The sequence below is a fragment of the Schistocerca serialis genome, chromosome 1 (genome assembly GCF_023864345.2).
Source record: "Schistocerca serialis cubense isolate TAMUIC-IGC-003099 chromosome 1, iqSchSeri2.2, whole genome shotgun sequence".
In the NCBI taxonomy this organism is placed as follows: Eukaryota; Metazoa; Arthropoda; class Insecta; order Orthoptera; family Acrididae; genus Schistocerca; species Schistocerca serialis.
In genome coordinates, this window is record NC_064638.1 from 114,697,221 (window position 1) to 114,717,871 (window position 20,651).

Genomic DNA, 20,651 nt, shown 5'->3' on the forward strand with positions numbered 1-20,651 from the left:
GTTAATTGTTTTTGTCAGTTCAGTTAACTGAACCGTTTTTTTCCCTCTAGCAATCAATTAGCTGTGTATATTTATTTTCTAGTTATTTCACTTGCATTTTACACTCATCTCACTTATGTTTCAAACACATGTTAATTCATTGTTGAGTTCCCTGGCCTGAAGTTGAATAGCTGTCATATAAATGTCAAGCCATAACAGTTAATTCATATAGAATTAAAACCACACCGAAGGAGAGCTAGAAATGAAACGACTGAAATTATTAATTAATTTCTTGCTGCAGCTACACTGACTTATTCTGTTTTACAAACAGGAGAGCAGATCATTTATTGAGCATGTTTGCTTGTAATCTCAGGTCTTTTTATCAACTTCGTACAAACAGAAATATTCTGCCTCATTGTTTTATAGTTTTCTCATGTGAATTATTCTTTTGAAACATTGTCATGCACTCTGATTTTCTTGTTGCAGCCATGCGTTATATCAACATGATGCTGCATGCCGTGTTATAGCGAGACTCACAAAGGAGGTTACTGCTGCTAGAGAGGCTTTGGCAACTTTGAAACCTCAGGCCGGAATCACCACAAATCCAGCAGGCATACCACAACCTGTTAGTATTAGTGTCACTCACATTGAAATTTGTAGATCTCTGTCATTAATATTACTATTCAACATTTTTATCTTTTTTGATTGAGAAATAATTTACATTCGAATTTTTGGTTAATTGTGCATAATTGTTTTCCATCTGAATTCCTATATTTCATTGAACAGTATAGAAATTCTGTGTTTAATCGTTTCTCACTGAAGACAAAGCTAGATTGTATTGCCATTGTGCCATCGTCAGACACATTTTGTTCTTCACACATCACAAATACTATCAGCATTGTACTTCGTTAAATTTATTCATCATTTGTTACAGGCCATTGCTGTTGAAGCTGGTGGTGTTGCAAATCAACCAACAGAACAAGCTGGAATGACGGCAGAAGTAATACAGAAACTACAGGATAAGGCAACAGTTCTAACACAGGAACGTAAAAGACGTGGAAGAACGGTTCCTGAGGAACTTGTGTCTCATGATTCTATTCGCACGTTCCATACATTAGCTTCTCATCCAGTAAGAAAATATGTTCATCTTACATTGTACATGCCTGAAACATCCATCAGACACATTTGTTTATTTTTTATATAGATTTTACAATTGTATTAATAGATAACATGATATAGACATAGCAGTGCAGTATAAGTGGTATTGACATATTATTAAATATATTTGTTTCATAAAAAAATAATATTTCAGACAAATACATTGTCTTCAGAAACGATGGTGTAAGTGCAGTCTGTCTAAAATACTTTCGCATTCGTCGGATGGGCAATGAAGTCCCATCTTTTCAAATTTATCACTGATAAATTTATTTCAGTTGTTTTAACTTTTTCTTTTTTATTCAGTTACTATCAACAAACTGCAAGTGGTCTTTCATAATGCTGTATAACCTTTGTCGTGAATCTTTTGTTTTGCTAAATTATGTTTTCTCTTTCAGGGTCTTCATAGTGCTAGCATACCAGGTATACTTTCGCTGGACATTCATAGTGCTGATACTAGTAAAATTTTAACAGGCGGTAATGATCGAAATGCAACCGTTTTTAACAAAGACACCGAACAGGTTGTTGCTATCCTCAAAGGACACACAAAGAAAGTTACAAGAGTTATATATCATCCAGAAGAGGTTAGTTTTTAATACCATAAAACTTCCTTTTTGTGCATTTTATTGTGGAACTTTTTCTCATTCACTAGATTCATGATAAATGTTACAATGAAATCATAATTTCTGAGCCAATTTTGGGAATACAATAGATATGGAATGGAACTTGATGAAGCAGTGGGGGGGAAAGCAAAAGACATGATTGATGTCCACCCCTATGAGCCATGGCATTTGTGAAAGAAATTGTATAAAGAAATGGGTTAGGTTCACCCAACAACAAGGTTGGGGTCACTGTGTTAACAACATAGAAACTATGTTATTAACACAGGTCGGGGTCATTGTATTAACAACATAGTCTTCCATTAACATAGTGATTCCAACCTTGTTGTGGCAGATAGTACAGTATAAAGCCATAAAAACATTCAGAAAACACTGTCCTTTTGAGTAATACAACAGAATAATAATATACCAGTCCTTTTAGAAATACGTGATATGGTGGAAGTACTCAGAAGACGGAAGAAAAAATTGTAGAAAATGACACAAATAGTTTAGATGATATAATAGAGATACTAATAGTAGTGTCGAAAGCTATGAAGAATTGGAAAGTTACAGTTTTAGATGGTATTAATGCAAAACCAATTGAATATGGGGAAAAACATGTATCAGAGTGATTTACATTCACAGTATGTAACAGAAACTGAAAATTTCATCAAAAATTGGAGAAAGCCAACATAATATACAAGAAAGATGGCAATATTGATCCTAATAATTACAGAGGTGTACGTTTTGCTTGTGTGCTTGTACAACTTATGTATCAGAATTCTTAACACCATAGTGAGAGCAATACCACAGAATATACACACACAGAGCTACAAATAGGATTTAGAAAGATCCATCCACTATTCATACAATATCTGTTTTACAGAAGCTGATTGAAAAGCAAAGGGAATTTATTCAGGAAATGCTCTTAGCTTTCAAAGACATTAACACACTGGAAAATGCTTAACAGCAAGTGCCTGCTAGTTAAAGCCAATTTCGGCTTTGTGATGTATTCATTTCATTGTTCCACAAAAAATTATAGAAAAATAAAAGATGATAACCAGTCACTCAATTTTACATGGGCAGTATGTCATTCATTTTTTTGCCATTATATAGCACAATACTGTAATTGAGACATACTTTGTGTTTGTTGCCTTGTGGGCTATAACAAATTCCCAGTATACGCTTACCAGTTGCATTGAGTTTAGTTCTAACTACCCTGTCAGGAATGTATGTATGACGAAAGATTTACAATTTAATTATGTTTTAATATTGTTTCCAATAATGCTTTTATCTATAAGCTTATTTTGAGTGATTTTATTGTTGGAACAAAACACATGATAGATAACAAATTGACTCCCACAGGTAGTCAGCAGAGTATTTAAAATCATTTATAAAAAATGTGTTTTCAAAATTGCGGAACAGTTGGCAAAACATAGTTGTGATATTTGCAAATCTTTCCATTGTGTTAGTATTTAGGTACTTTATATGGCTTAGGGGTCCGCCCTGAGTTCATTTTTTTAATATATATGAACTCATCCAGTTTCAAATCTTTTTTGAAACTTTTTACAAAAAGGTCAAAAAATATATTTTCTTATTTATCAGGACTTGGTGATCACTGCTTCACCTGACACTACAATTAGAGTATGGAATGTACCAACATCACAGACTACTCAGATGCTGAGAGCGCATGATGGGCCAGTAACAGGTCTTTCCCTCCATCCCACTGGAGATTATGTGCTTTCAACTTCTACTGATCAGCACTGGGCATTTTCAGATATTCGATCAGGAAGATTGCTTACGAAAGTAAGTTTTGCTTATTAGAGTACTATCTTGTTACGTTTTGTTGTAGCATAATTAGATATTTGTAAGTGGTTACAAAGCAATCAATTTCTTTTTAATTTTCAGATAAGTTAAGATTAATTAAACAATAGTATCATTTCTGACTAATTTCTTAGCAATCTATTTCCTTTACTATACTGTCCATTTTCATACTTTCCTTACACAGTTTGATTTTAGTGTTATTAAGATATGCAAAAACTTTTTGCAAATGACATGATATTGCACTAAAATATATGATGTTTTTCAGGTTGCTGACCAAGGGTCATCAGGTATAGCGCTGACAACAGCACAGTTTCACCCTGATGGTCTTATATTTGGAACAGGAACATCAGATTCACAAGTTAAGATTTGGGACTTGAAAGAACAATCTAATGTGGCAAACTTTCCAGGTAGTGTGTCATTATTTTTACTGGATTGAGAAATTAACATTAGGGTTCGATTTCATGTTTCATGGTATTCATTACCAAAGGTAAATAATGAAATCTAACAAGGAAAAAGTTAAGACTTTGCTATGAAGACAAGAATGTTTTGTACATTCGAAACACATCATACTTCATGAATGTCAGTTTTGTGTTGCAGGTCACTCTGGACCAATAACAGCTATATCATTCTCAGAAAATGGTTATTACTTAGCTACAGCTGCAGATGATGCTTGTGTAAAACTGTGGGATTTGCGAAAATTGAAGAACTTCAAAACGCTGCAGATGGATGAAGGTTATGAAATACGTGACCTGTGCTTTGACCAGAGTGGAACTTATCTTGCTGTTGCAGGAACAGATGTCAGGTATGTGTACTGGACATGTTCAGTAATGTGACCTGATGTGTATCTAGAGAAGCGATGGGCTGAACACAAAGTGCCAATACAAGAGTAAACTTGAATTTAATCAATGCATCAGTCACCATCTGGGAATCATTTCAGAAAGGTGACCAGGACTTTGGTGGCCAATATACCTCCATCTGTTCCTCTCATTACAAACTTCATCTCTTTTTAAATCTTGCAGTGTTCTCCGTTATTTATTTGATCTAGCCATCTTCTGGGACATCCAGCAGGTCTTTGATGTACTGTCATTTCCAAGTAATGGCTGGGGTTCTAGTTCCTTGCATCCTTAGCACATGTCCAAACCATTTCAACTGCCACAGCATGTATCTTTCCTCCATTGTGCAGGTCAGTTGCATGTCATTCCTAATGCACTCCTCTCTAATTCCGTCTTGTCTTGTCTTTTGCGGAGTGAATCACAAAAATTTCATTTCGCAAGCTTGTATTTTGCTGAAGTCTCTTTTTTTGATAACATACAGGTCTTTGAGCTATATGTCATGGTTGGCAGAAGGTATGATTTGAAAATTAGTTTGTTTGACTTTTATGGGAACTCTAGATTTTGTATATGGTACAACAATATGGAATCTTTTGATGCTTTGTTTTGGACTTCTGACCTAGCACATTTGTGGTTTGATATAGTTCTTTGAAGACAATGGAACCTTTCCACACATTCGTTTCTTTCTCTATGAAGTTTGAGGTTACATTGGCTGGAAGTTCTGCTCAATTTCATTGGTGCCGTTTTATTCTTATCACAGTTAACATAGCGTCAGTACCGAATAAAAGATTTTTGATAATGAATATTTAGAGAGATTGTTTTGGAAGATTGGAGCATTTTGTTTGTGTGTGTTGAAGTAATATCTATAAACTGTAACAGATAATATTTTTCCTTGTGTTCCAGAGTGTATCTTTGCAAGCAGTGGCAAGAGTTAAAAGTGTTCAATGACCACACAGCTATGGCTACAGGTGTTCGCTTTGGCCGTCACTCGCAGTACATTGCATCTACTAGCATGGACAGAACTCTGAAACTCTATGGGATGTAACTGAAAGAAATCAGTAATAACTGGTGAGTTTATATAAGCTTATTTTCCTAATGGAATCCAGTCTCAAGAATTCCTTTTATGCGTAAGCGTATTGCATCTGTAGTCTATTTAAAATTACTTGATATTTCATTCATTGGAGTTGGTTTCCTCCATTCAGAGTGCTCACTGTCATTCCCAAACCATTCTCCATTGCATACTGCTACAATAATTGGTAGTGCATTTATAATTCCTTGCTGGCATTCTTTCTTGATGTGTCTGGATCTCAAATCATGGGTCTAGCACTTTTATTTTGTATTTCATCATACATGATAACCACACACACACACACACACACACACACACACACACACACACACACACACACCAGTGCTAATTAAATACACACGTTTCATACAGATCACTAAGTACTACTGGATACTTCTGCACCAGATGCAATTCATTGTCACATATGCGGTTATCAAAATCTCAGAGATCACCTTACACATTAGATAACCTTTGCACAACATTGTGTGAAACCCAGTTTTTGAAGGTTGCAATTCATCATTTTGACTGGGTGATCACAGTCAAATATATACAATAACATGCCTCAGTGTTTACTTTAGTGCAGTGATTAGCGAATTAACCTACCGTATTGAAGGTTGTAGGTTTGAAGCTCGTGTAATGTCATACTTTTTTGTTTCTGAATCTAATCAAAAGAATTTGACTGTCATTTTTATCCAATTAATTGGTTTAAATATATTTTTATTTCTAATTCATTGCCATGTCATCTTCATCATCATGTTGACTTTTTTGTTTGCTCTTATTTTTCTTCCTATCATTCTTTTTTCATCTGGAATCTGCCTTTGCTATAAACTGCAACCAAGTGTCAGTGAGGACTGCTCATCGATTGGTAATGTGGCAGCTCGTGTAGCCAGTGAGAGGATAGTTTTAGGTAGCAAATTATAGGAATTACAGTTTGATTCTGGCGCTGAAACTGAACTAACAGTTTCAGCGCTACATTTTACTGACAAGAGGTTAGCCTTAAACACGGTGAACAGGAGGGGGGGGGGGGGGGAACGATCATGACTTTAATTCTGCTGCAGATTGTTGGCTGCCATTTTCTTGGATATATTGCACATCATGAGGTCATGGATAGGCAAGGACATGATTTTAAATGCAGGGCTACAGAACGCATCTCCTGCTGCAGTTCAGTCATTGTCCAATTAAGGGGAGCCGAAACGATCCATCTCCTCCATGTTAGTTTTAGCAAATAGAAGGAACATCTTTTCTAAAACCTTAAAAATATTGCTCTGAAATTTGTACTACATGTTCAGTGAATATTTTTCTACAAAGTTATAATGCCATGTTAAGAAATATTTATTGGTTTTTGTTTTACAAGTTTTTTAAACAGATGCTTTTTTTTCTCTAAAATTTTGCACTTTTTCTTCTATAACTCTCGAATTATACAATATTTTTACAATTTGTTATAAAAATGAAGGAAAAGTAAACAATATTGTGTATAAATTTCATTGAAATACTATCATCAGTTTTTGAGAAAATGTTCCTCAAAGATGAAAATTTTAAAGTTACGGGAAATAGCTTCCAAAGTTTTTTAATACATTCCTGCCCCATATGATGGATTATCAGCATCCTCTTTTTTCCAGAGTTAGTTTCCTTTTCACTGGTCTTTTCTTCCCTTTTGCTGCATGTTGTAGGCTTCTGTCTCTTCTTCCTGCACCTCTTAGTCTTTCTTCATCAATTAGTTGCATTGTGGAAATGGTGTTGTGTCCTGGTTGGAAACCTAAATGCTTCAGCACATCACATTTGATAATGTTTCTTTCGTTGTATGTTGCCATTGTATCATCCTAATCCAAATTAAATTATTTACACTTTCATTTGGATTTTGTGTTTTTCCATGTAAACACTTTTCCAAAAGACGTGGATGTGATAAATCTCTGAACATGAGCCTAATTACATCAATTACAGTATTGGGCAAACTGTTTTTATGGGCATATTCCTTTCCTGATTGGTACTTACACCATGAGTCATCACCTGTGGGGTGCAGTACATGTTGTGGGTGCTCATTTGTTGATGCAGTATGAAAAAATAATGTCCATATTGCTCTCCTCATATGTGTAATGCTTCTTGAATTTTGCCTAATTGCACACCCATAATACCTCTACAATCTATCAATTGCTTCATTTAATCTTCCTCTTCCTCCAAAGGTCTTACCATCACTAAGCTTCTGGGATCCTGTTGGTGAGTGAGATACCCTTTGGGGTACCAAAGTCGAACTCCATGGATGATAACATTTTCAAGGAAATGTTCCTAGCATGCTCAATTGAACTTCCTTGGATACATTCTAAAGTTCCTGCACCCATATGAGACATCCAACCCCAGAATTTCGCATTTATGCGTCTGTTTCTAGTGCTTGTGGCCACAAAGCGCACATCATGTTGTTGCACATCTGTGCAGTAAACAAGGGCAGGATCTTTGCTCGTGGACTCAGTTGCGCACTCGTCATGAAAATGACTTTCCTCCAATCAACATCTGCCCAGGGAACCCACAGTTGCTAGTGTATCCATGGCTTGTTCATCAGGCAGTGGTTCTTTGATAAGAGCATGAAGAGACCTCATTCTGTGGTCCTTTAATCTTATGAGAGCTGTTCTCAGTGAGCCCGGGAAACATGAAGCTCTCCTTAGTTACCAGATGAGTGACAAAGGAGCATTCTGAGCTGCTCTGACCAATTCTTCATTTTGCACCCATGTAGAGATTCGTGGTCTTCCAGATAATGGACATCTTGCTACTCATCGTTACCTGTACATTGTCTAATCCATCTGCTTGCTGTGGAAGCATCAACACCATAAAGATGTCCTGCCTCAGATCCACTAACACTGTTTTCAAAAAGAGCAATTATGTGCTCGTGAACATTCACATCAGCCATTTGGAAGCAGACCTATGACATGTGTCAATCAACTGATACGTCTCTCTTAGCTAAAAACTATAGACACACCAGGTGGTGGTCGAAGTAATTACAAATAAATACATCGATTTTCAATATTTTTACTATGATCATTTGTCTGTTTAAAGACTAGACTGTTATAAAATTGAATCTTATGAAAGAATGTGGAACCCAGAAAAGCCTGCAACTGCACAATTTGTAGGGAATTAAGGTTTAAAACTATTACCTGCACATGTCTAAATTTAAAAAAATTATGGCAATTGTCTCCAGTTAAGATACAAATGCTCGTCCTTTATGTTCTTAAACTGGAGCCTCCTCTCATTGTACATAATGAAAGGACCAGGAAAGTTGAGTGCTTTGTGTAGTGGTAATTTGAAAATGACATATTCACAAAAACGAAACCAGCAACATAAAATCACTTTGCAGTTTGATTTGGTTGCAAGACAAAGTAAATTATGAAGTATTGAATAGATAGCTATAAAGTGTACTAACTTTTAACGAAGCCATTTGTAGGGTAGATACCAAATTTTAAAATATACAGGGCATCTGTAATTAAAGCTCCAGATTAAAAGTGGTGTAGAAAAAGAACCAGTGCGCAGAACGATGTCAAATTTGAGCAGTACGTTATTGCCACAGAGAAAATGTCATGGGGGGAAAAAAATTAACGAAAAATTTTACTAGTAGATGGTGCTGTAGGTATCAACATAAATCGTGTCAGCTACAAACGATAGATGAATCGCAATACGACTACTATGGTTTGAGTTGCACATTACACCATCCATACTGTTCAATGTGCTTGACTGCGCAAGTTCGGCAGCCACCAGTTGTGGCACTGTTAGTTAGGTAAGCCCATCCACCACGGCAAGGTTGTACCACATCAGATGGGAAAAATTGGTTTTTCATTGTCCTGAGACCAAAAACCACTTAAAAAGCAAACTGACATCACTTCATAATTGTCAAAAGCAAAACCACATCTTTTTCTAGATGTTGCGAGACTGACTCAACAGTTCAATTTGTGGTTCATCGTTTTCTGTCACAAGCTGAAATCCAGAAACAGCACTCTTCCACATCAGATCAGTGTGTCTTGAGGATCACATTCAGAATGTGTTGCACAATGCTTGCCTTCAGTTCAGCTACATTAGAAATTAGAGCACTGAGTACAACATCTTTCAGATAACCACCGAGCCAGGAGTCACACAGATTAAGATCAGGTGATATGGATGGCCAGGCTGTAAGGAAATGATGGCTAGTAATTGTAACATGTTTGAAATGCTTCAGCAGCAGCTGCTTCACAGGCTGTGCAGATTGCAAAGGAGCATCATCTTGCATAAAAATGGTCCTACCCACACATTCCCGCTGTTGAAGGGTTGGAATGAAGTTGTGCACAAAAGACTCTCGTAGTGTTTGCCAGTGACAATACAATTAAACAACCTGCACCACTCTTCCCCTCAAACAAAGACATACAATAAACAGTACACCACTATTGCAAAATGAAGTGGTACCAGTTGATGTGTATGCAAATTTTCCATTGCTCATACTCTGCAATTCTATGTATCAATATGTCTTTGGAGATGGAAATAGGCTTCGTCTGTCCATGGAATGGTCCATGGCCATTCATTGACCAATTCCATGTAAGTAAGAATTTCAAGAGTGAACTTGTCTTCCTGGCACATTAACTGGAAGTAACTTCAGAACATGGGTGATTTTGTACGAATAGCAGTGCAGGATGTTTAAAAGGATTTTACGTACTGTGCTCACAGGCATGTCCAACATTCAGGCAATTCCTAGTGCAGTGCATGTTTGCACACCATTGCTTTATTTATTTATTTATTTATTTATTTACATGTCAAGTTCCATAGTACCAAATTGAGGAGCAAATCTCCAAGGTCATGGAATGTGTCAGTACATGAAATTACAAGATAAAAGTAATAACAGATAAAAATAAATGTTTATGAACCTGAAAAAGCCAGTCCATATGTTTAAGTAAATGCAATCAAAAAGACAACAAAAAATCAGCTTAATTTCTCAAGGAACTCCTTGACAGAATAGGAGTGCCCATGGGGAAACTCTTCAGTTTCGATTTCAAGGTGCATGGATTACTGCTAAGATTTTTTAATTTGAGTTGTAGCTTATTGAAAATGGATGCAGCAGTATGCTGCACACCTTTCTGCACAGGAGTTGAGGAAGTCCGATCCAAAAGCAGGTTTGATTTCTGCCGAGTATTAACTGAGTGAAAGCTGCTTATTTTTGGGAAGAAGCTAATATTGTTAAGAAGAAATGACAGTAAACAATATATATATATTGAGGGGTCAGTGTCACAATACCCAGACTAGTGAACACGGGTCAACAAGAGGTTCGTGAACTTACACCACTTATTGCCCGAACTGCCCGTTTCTGAGCCAAAAATATCCTTTTAGAATGGGGAGAGTTGCACCAAAATATAATACTATACAACATAAGTGAATGAAAATAAGCAAAGTAGACTAATTTTCATGTCGAACGGTCACTCACTTCAGGTACCGTTCGAATACTAAAAATGACCGCATTAAGTTTTTGAACAAGATCCTGAACGTGGGCTTTTCACGACAGCTTACTATCGGAACACCTAGAAATTTGAACTGTTCAGTTTCACTAATCGTATGCCCTTTCTGTGAAATTAAAACATCAGGTTTTGTTGAATTGTGTGTTGGAAACTGTAAAAACTCAGTCTTCCTGTGATTTAGTGTTAATTTATTTTCTACAAGCCATGAACTTATGTTATGAACTGCACTGTTCGAAACTGAGCCAATGTTGCACACAACATCCTTTACTACCAAGCTAGTGTCATCAGCAAACAGAAATATTTGAGAGCTACCCGTAATACTAGAGGGCATATCATTTATATAAATAAGAAACACGGATCCCTGCCCCCCCCCCCCCCCCAAATTGACTGTGCTTCACTCAGACCCCACATCAGCCATTATCAACATTGTGAATAATGACCTTTTGCTGCCTGTTGCAAAAGTAAGAGGTGAACCAATTGTGAGCTACTCTCCATATTCCTTAATGGTCCAACCTCTGGAGTAATATTTTGTGATCAACACAATGAAATGCCTTTGTTAAATCAAAAAAAAAATATGCCAAGTGTTTGAAACCTTCTGTTTAACCCATCCAGAACGTCACAGAGAAAAGAGAATATAGCATTTTCAGTTGTTAAACGACTTCTAAAGCTGAACTGTACATTTGATAGCAAATTGTGTGATATAAAATGATCAATTGTCCTTACGTACACAGCCTTTCCAGTAACTTTTGCAAACACTGATGAGCTGAAATGCTCTGAAGTTACAGTTAGGGGACCTATAAACAACAACAATTAGAAGTTTAGTTTCACTTAATTCAATTGTCCCTGCACAACATTCAAATATCTGTTCAGTACCGTGCCATGATATGTCTATGGACTCAAATGGAATACTGTTTTCTACGTACATAGCCACTCCCCCACCCCACAAGGAACTCTTTAAAAAATAGCCAGCTAATCTGTATCCAGGTAAAGGAAGCCTCTGAATTGTCAAATTATTTTATTGGTGCTCTGATATACCAATGATTTCAGAGTCAACATCTATAAGCAGTTCACTAACTTTATTTCTAATAACTCTTATATTTTGATGAAATATGCTAATTCCTGCTCTACTTGGAAACATTACATCCTCAGAAGGTGAGCCCTTAGTTAGAGGGACTTCCTTTAAGCAGGTATACCTCTCAACTGAATTCAGTTTTAAGAAAGGTGCCGCTCTAACACCAACTACTACAGAAATTTTTCCATGAGTGATCACCACCACCACCACCACACCACCCACTACACTGTCACCTATAATCTTTGCCAGCCTTCCCTTCCCATACTTATTGAGGTGTAGGCCATGCCTAGTGAATCCTGATCTACTGATAGACCCAACTGGCACCACTGAAATGTGGCCATCAGCACCTTCCCCAGTCCCTAACAGCCGCATCAAGACGAGGCCAATCATGACAGTTGCACGAAATGCATATTAGTGCCACCAGTTTGAGTAGCTATCTTTACCAGGTCACCACCTATATCATATTCCCCGTCCCTATCAATACTGTTCCCTTCTCCATCCACTATCACTACCTGATACTCCTTTGTAAAATTTCTATGTAACTCCCCTATGCTGTCAGTCACTTGAGCCAACCCTGTACTAGGCTATACAATGCTGGTGACCTGGTACTCACTCCCCAACACTTTCTGCAACTGCTGGCCCACACCTCTACTGTGCAAACTACCTAGCAGCAGAACCTCCTTCTTCCTGTTAGACTTTGCAAATGCCCTAGTCCTCCTAACTGCTGAGGATTGCTGCATGATCTCTACATCTACAGATACACAAGGCTCCTCTCCACTCAACTCTGACAGTTGGTCAAATCTGTTGCATACACTCTAAGTATAAGTGTCTGAATACCTCCTCTTCCTAGCCGCCTTCTTGCCAACTGCCAATTCCCATTCCGTCCTGCAATGCTATTTCCACATCTTAGACAGATGTCGGATCAAGTGCTTCCCTCTCTCTGCCATATTGCACTTCAAAAGAATCTGTCTTTTCGAATTGTATAGTATTTTCTTGGACCCATAGCAGACATCGGACCACTGCATTTTTTCATACCTTTTAAGTGTCCAGAACCTCTGCAGGGTTGCTGATGCTCAGTCACTGTTCTTGTAAAAGAGCTTTACCAGCAGCTTGTGACCCTTCATGGAGACAGTCATGTTGGATGTCTCATATGCAAACTGAGGAGCAGCCATGTGCCATGTTCTGTTGGTGTGCATATTCTGACACTTACATTGGTCATTGTGTTTATTTTATTATTTTTCTGTCAGTAATATGCTGTCCAAATTTGACATCATTCTGAGCAGCATTTTAAAACTGGAACTTTCATTATGTGCACAGTGTATTTTGCTTTAAATATCAAAAAGATGTCATTAACATTTGGAGATTGATAACCCAACTTGGCTTCTGCATAGTTACTATAGCCTCATTAAATTTACTTGTTGCCTGTCACAAATGTCTATAACTTTGCCAGAATTACAGTCAGCTGCCTCTTGGTTAAGTCTCGGTGAGGGGGGTAGTAGTCTGCCAGTCGGGCAGAATACATTGTTGCATGCTGCGGACAGTGAAATGAGAATGTAGGCAAGATCCAGTAATTGAACAATTTGTACAACACTCTACTCGAGCACTGCAAGTGTAGTGCCACATAACTATGCTGCACTGGCTGTGGTGGAGAGTTTGTGTGTGATGTTTAGAACTTTGATGAAGAACTTAGTTTCAAAGTGAGAGGTACAAACTATCAAGCAGTTTTAATAAGGTTTGACTGATATGTGTGTAGTAAAAGAGATAACAATGGGAGGGAGTGTACATGGTATACAGCCCCCGTAAAAAGCTTCTAAAGAAATGGCAGCTATTACAGATTAGGTGTACACAGAACATAGAAATACTAAACAGAGACATGCTAGATTTAGTATCTAGGCCGTCAGAAGAGCAATGTATGAGACTGTCAATGACTATCTTAGCAGAATATTATTGAAAAACCTCTCACAAAATCTGAAGAATTTATTATCATGTGTAAAGGCTGTCAGTGGCATGAAAGCTAGTACCCAACCACTCACGAATGACATACCGTAATTGAGCATAGCAAAGCAAAAGCAGAAACGTTGGATTCTGTTTTTAATTATTCCTGAACAAAGGAAGACTCGAGTACTACCACAGTTTAATTAGAGGTAGTGTCAGTGAAATTGAAAAAATCTAAAGTTGCCGAAATTAAACAATGCCACTAGACCCAATAGAGCCCTGTGAGATTCTATACAGAATTTGAAGACAAGTTTGCTCTGATTTAACCACAGGACACCATAGATCCTTCAAATAAAAAACTGTGCTTGGTCTTAGGAAGGAAACATGAGATCTCATCTGTCGGGGCAGCAGAAATAATTAACAAAACTACTGTCCAATATCATTGACATCCACCTGTTGTAGAATCGTAGAGCATATTCAGAAGTCAAAAGTAATGAGGTATATTGATTAGAACGACCTCCTCCATGCCACCCAGCGGGAATTCCAAAAACAACTATCATGTAAAACCTGACTCACCATCTTTCTCATGGCATTCTCAAAACTATGGATCAAGGCAGTGAGATGGATACAGTGCTTCCTGACTTCTGAAGAACCGTGACTTAGTATCACACCAGTGCTAATCAATAAAGACCAAATGAAATTTGTTACAGATTGAGAATTTCTTCGTAGGGAGGAAGGCGCACGTTATCGTGGATGGAGAGTCATTGGCATATGTAGAAGTAACATAAGGTGTGCCCAGGGAAGTGTACTAGAGGACCCTTGCTGTTCATGTGGCGTGCAACATGAAACCTCAGATTTTTCAAAGATGATGCTGTTATCTATAGCGCAGTAATGATTTAAAAAAAGCTGCAAAAATATGCAGTCAGATTTTGAGTTTCAAAGTGGCACAAAGATTGGTAACTTACTTTATTGTTCAGAAATGTAAAATTGTGCTCTCCACAACATGCAAATAAGGGGTAGCAACCTATGACTACAGTATCAATGAATCGCAGTCAGACTCAACTCCTCCAAGTACATGGGTCTAACAATTTTTGGTGATACGAAAGGAGCAATCGCATACGCTTTGTTGTAGGTACAGCAGGTGGTAGATTTTGGTTAATAGATAAAATGCTGGAAAAGAACAGTTGGTCTGTATAGGAGACTACTAATGAAATACTCCATTTGTCAGAAAAGTTCCAGGACAAGTCTTTCTAAAAAATAGAAAATTGCACGTAACAACTAATGATCCTATCGAAGTAGTCCCCTTGGCTATCTACACACAGTTTCCAACATTTCTTGAGGTCCTGGAAGCAAGCAGGAAATTTTCAACTGCAATGCTTGTAAGCTCATTTGTGACAGCCTATTTGATGTCTGCAGTATCTTGATGAAGCTTTCCTTTCACTTGCCTTTTCACTCGCAGAAACGAGACAAAATCGCGAGGCAAGAGGTCAGGCTAACATGTTGGATGGAGGATGGCAACAACAGAATGTCTGGCCAGATACTCAGAGACTATAAAGCAGTATAAAGCAGTATGGGGTCTTGCCTTGCATTGCCATGCAGTCAGAACCAATCCTGAGAATGCCACAAATCATGGCATGCTTGTCGCAAATGTTTCAAGACTTTGATGTAAAGAGTTTCGTTCACTGTTTGACCTGGAGGAACACGTATGGTGAACTAATCCCATACTATGAAAGAATGTGATCAAAATTGTCTTTGTTCTTGATGATTGTCGTTTCACTTTTTTCAAGCTGGTGATCCAGGACTCTGCCATTCAGCACTTTGATGCTTCGTGTGAGGGTCATACTGATAGCACCAACTTTCATATCCAGCAGTAATCTTAGACAGAAATGTGGGATCACTTCTTGCTCCATCCAGTAGTTCCACAGAAATTCTTTGTCTTTCCTCTTCTGTTGACGGGTTAGAATGTGATTGGATGAGTTTTGCATTAAGTTTACATTTCCCTAAATCTTTGTGTAAAATTTTATGATGCACATCACGATTCAAATTAAATTCTCTGATAGTGCACACAGTTACATGACAGCCTTTTTGCAATAATTGCCTTACATGCTACACGTTTGCATTGGTATGTGCTGTAGACGGGCAACCAGCTCTGGGATCACCTTGCACTGAATCTCTGCCCTTACGAAACCTTTTGTGCACTCGAAAACATGACTTCTTGAAAGTGTTTCGCCTGTATATGCTTGCTTAGTCATTGCGCATGTTTCACTAAGTGTTTTCTGGACCTTGACACAGAACTTAATGTTCACCCTTTGTTCACAATCAGCATCCATTGTGTCACCGTAACTAAAGCACCAAGAACCCAAACAGTGTGTTGCTAAGCACAGCCCTGCCACATAGCGAGTTTATGCAGACACATGGCCAATGTCAAACCAACGGCACACATATACCAGGTAATGTAATAACAGTATTTGTGCCTTTTTAGTATTGCAAACTAAGAAATAAAAAAATACTGTCCTGGAACTTTTCTGGCTAAGGGAGTATGTACATTTCCCATCTTAGAATACTGCTGAAGTGTGTGGAACCCATACCAATAGGCAACAGGGAATATTTAATGTAAACAAGTAAGGGTGGCATGTTTGATCTCAGGTTTGTGTGACCCATGGGAGAGTTCTCAGAAATGCTGAAGCACCTGAATTGGCAGACCCTTCTTCAACTATTCTGCAATAGCATATTTACAAAGTTTCAAGCACCAGTATTAAGTCAGGAAGGGAGTAATATACTGCAGGCCTGTGGATTTTGCTTCCATAGGAACAAGCTTAGACTAATTCCAGCATGCAGAACACTTTTAAACAGTCATTCTTCCTGTACTACATACCTGAAAGGAACTTGCATATATATACACATCTATGAATTTAAATAAATAAAAAATACGAGGGGCGTTCAGTAAGTAATGCGCCATTTCTTTCCTTGGTCAGTTTCAGTTGAAAAAATGTAAAATTTGCTGTGGGACATTATGATGGAATATTCTTGCTTCAACCCCTATAGTTTCATAAAGTTCCACTGAGTGGTGGCATGATACTTAGCCTTCCAAATGGTGTCTGTAACAGAGATGCATTCCAAGGAGTGAGCCGTCATTGAGTTTCCTTTAGCAGAAAACTGGAGCATCAGAGATATTCATAGGCAATTGCAGAATATCTATGGAGACTTCGCAGTGAACAAAAGCATGGTGTGCCGTTGGGCGAGGTGTCCTCATTGCAAGTATGTTGCACAAACTTGTCCGGTTCCCCCATGAGCTGGCCAACCACACACAGCTGTGACTCCTGCACTATTGGGACATGCAGACACTCTCATTTGAGATGACTGTAACAGTTCACCACCACAAAAATGCTAAGGAACTACTCCTTCTCCATGACAACACAAGGTCTCACAATAGTATGTGCACCTGAGAGCAGCTCACAAAACTTCATAGGACTGTTCTTTCTCATCCACCCTACAGCTCAGATCTTGCACCTTCAGACTTTCATCTGTTTGGCCTATTAGAGGACGCACTGCATCAGAAGTGATGCAGGGATGATGGGGAGTTTATTGATGCAGCAAGACGTTGGCTCTGACATCGACCAGTAGAGTGATACCTACATTGATACCATGTCACCGTACAGGCCCTCCCAGTAAAGGTGGTGTTTAACAGAGATTATGTTGAAAAATATAGTTTGTAGCAAAAAGAGGTGTTTAACAGAGATTATGTTGAAAATATGGTTTGTAGCCAAAAGAGTCGGGAATAATGCAGTGTATTGGAATCCCAAATAAAACCAACCTGCTTACAGAAAAAAATGTGTTGCATACTTCAGTAAAAGAAAATCATTCAGCCCTGGAAAAATCAGATGATGATAAAATATTGAGAGGAAAAGTGTGTATAGAAGAGATTGTAGATTTGTTATTACCAGTGCTTTTTCTTGAACATGGAAATTTCAGCTTGAAATATCAACAATGTAGGCGAAAGATAGTTTGCTACTTGCCATAAAGGTGGCACATTAAGTGCAGACACGCACACCTAAAGGCACTTACACATTAATTAGCTTTTGGCCACAGCCTTCTTCGGAACACACACACACACACACACACACACACACACACACACACACACACGATCATCATCTCCAGGAGCTCAGACCAGAATGCAACTGTCACATACAATGAAAGCAGCACTCTGGGGGTGGCAGGGATGTGGAAGGGATAGCAGTGTATGGTTGGTTGGGGGGGGGGGGGGGGGGAGAGCACTGTCTGGCAGAGTGTGCAGGGACTAGGTTGCTAAAAGTGCGACGTTTAGAGGCTGTGGGGCACGGTTTGCCAACAGTTCGACGTTAAGAGGTGGCAAGAAGGGTTGGGGGGGGGGGGGGGGGGCAAATAAGGAGAAGAGTGGGGAAAGATGGGTGGGTGCTTTGACAGAGGGTGGCACACAAGGAGGATTGGAGACAAGAATAGGGCTGTGGTGACAAGAGAGGGGGTAGAGGGTGTGGAGACAGTATGTTACCATAGTTTGAGGCCAGGATAATTTCAGAAGCAGAGAATGCACTGTAAGGTTATCTCCCATATGCACAGTTCAGAAAAGCTGGTTATGGAGGGGGGGATCCAAATAGCTCAGGTAGTGAAGCAGACGTTGAAATCAAGCACATTATGTTCAGCTTTGAGTGTTGGTCCACAGGGCAGTCTATTTTGCTCTTGGCAACAGTTTGGCGGGGTCATTCATCCTGGTGGACAGGTAGCTGGTACTCGTACCAATATAAAAGGCTATGCAATTAATGCAGCAGAGCTGGTAGATGTTATGGCTGCTTTCGCAGGTTGCCTCTGATGGGGTAGGACAAGTCTGTAGCAGGACTGGGTGGGTGGATTAGGGATAGTAGTGTACCCAGCACTTCCTGTTCCATTCATGTAACAAGCTTATCTTACCCTACCAGGAGCCGAGCCACATGTGAAAACAACCATGTCATATAACAGGCCTGCTGCAATCATTGCACAGCTTTTTACATTTGTATGACTACCAACCAGGATGAATGGCCACTGCCAAACTGTGGCCAAGAGCAAAGTAGACTACCCTAAGGCAAAAAATGCAGCTGAACATAACATGCCTGATTTCAATGACTGCTTCACACCCTAAGCCATTTGGATCCTCCCTCCACTACCAACTTTTCTGAACTGTGCAGATGGGAGTTATTGTTACAATGTATTTTCTGCTCCCGAAATTATCCCAACTTCAGTGTACGGTAACATACTGTTTCATAGTTTCCACTCTCTCTATATTGTCATCTCAACCTCTTCTCATCTCTCACCCTCTTTGTGCACTGTCCTCTGCCGATATACCCGCCTATCTTTCCCTAATGTTCTCCTTTTTCGCTGTCCGCCCCCCCCCCCCCCCCCTCTCCCCACCTGCCCACCTCAGAGCCTCCTAACGCTGCAACAGTTGGCGAACTAGTCCCTGCACACTCTGCCAGCCATTGATCTTCTCTTTTCCCAACCTGTACATTGCTATCCCTTCCCCTTCCCTGCCTCCTCCAGATTGCTGCTTCCATTCTACATGGCAGTTGCGTTCAAGTCCAAGCTGCCAGTCATGGCGATCATGTGTGTGTGTGTGTGTGTGTGTGTGTGTGTGTGTGTGTGTGTGTGTGTGGGCGCGCGCGCGTGTGCTTGTTTATTTGAATGAATATGTGTACTTCTTTTTCTGAAGAAGGCTGTGGCCAAGAGCTAATGTCTGAGTGTCTTTTAGTTTGTCTGTCTGCAATGTCATATGTTAACTAGCAATCTATCTTTTCCTTGCACTATTAATGTTTTTCTCAGTTATTTTACATTGATATTGTATTATTCCAATATTAATAATTGATACATTTGTACATAAGGAATTACTGTTTAGTATGTTGCAGGTGTACCTGTGTGGATATTCACTTCAACATTTGGAAGCATGACGCTGCAAGTTTGGATGTCCTTAGCAATTAAGGACACTTAACATGCTTCCATCATAGAGAAAGTGACAGAGATTCTGTAGCATATCACGGAAGCACAGAATTTTACAAGCGCATGCCCGCGCTCTTTGTGTGTGTGTGTGTGTGTGTGTGTGTGTGTGTGTGTGTGTGTGTGAGAGAGAGAGAGAGAGAGAGAGAGAGAGAGAGATAATGTTGCTTCTTAGGAAATGATCATCCTACTCTTAAAAATCATGACTGTATTATTTGCTATAATAAATAGACTTTTAGACAACATGTTATATCCAGTACTTCATTGTCCAGCATTACACTAAGGACCTTGTAACTCATATCTGGACATAGTTACAGATAAATAATTGATTTAATATTAGTCAACTTTTTCACAGATAAGGAAACATGAAAAAGACAGTAGGACAATAAAGTCTCAAAATTTTGCTCATAGTGAATGTTGTATATTCACTGGTCATCATGTCTGACAAAGCAACACACCATTATAGTTAAAAGTTTTTCTTCCTGTCACTAACTTTTTTTTAAACTTGACTGATTTATACAATTCTATATGTCGTAGGGCATCTTGCCATGGAAAGTCAGTGGAAGGATAAAAAACATGAAAAATAAAACTTGTTGCCAGGTGAACAGAAAATTTGTGGCTCTCTACAGAAGTAAACAGCGTATAACAAAAGTTATTTAAGACCTACAGTGGTGAGACAGTAGTAAGATGGGCAGCAAAATGTTTGTTAAATATTACATTCCTGTG

General features: G+C 38.7%; 1 protein-coding gene across 2 annotated transcripts in view; it reads left to right on the top strand.

The window, feature by feature from the left end:
- The window catches only part of LOC126463160 (pre-mRNA-processing factor 19), a 47,863-nt gene extending 27,695 nt beyond the window's left edge, over nt 1-20,168 (top strand). The window contains exons 4-11 of one of the 2 annotated variants that reach the window (XM_050096131.1): nt 466-604; nt 914-1,108; nt 1,533-1,718; nt 3,339-3,539; nt 3,823-3,964; nt 4,155-4,359; nt 5,291-5,455; nt 19,828-20,168. In XM_050096131.1, the coding sequence (XP_049952088.1) occupies nt 466-604; nt 914-1,108; nt 1,533-1,718; nt 3,339-3,539; nt 3,823-3,964; nt 4,155-4,359; nt 5,291-5,432 (1,210 nt within the window). In that variant the 3' untranslated portion in view covers nt 5,433-5,455; nt 19,828-20,168. The remainder of the gene's footprint in view (nt 1-465; nt 605-913; nt 1,109-1,532; nt 1,719-3,338; nt 3,540-3,822; nt 3,965-4,154; nt 4,360-5,290; nt 5,456-19,827) is intronic. The other variant, XM_050096132.1, reaches the window with a different exon arrangement.
- The last annotated feature ends 483 nt before the right edge of the window (nt 20,169-20,651 follow it).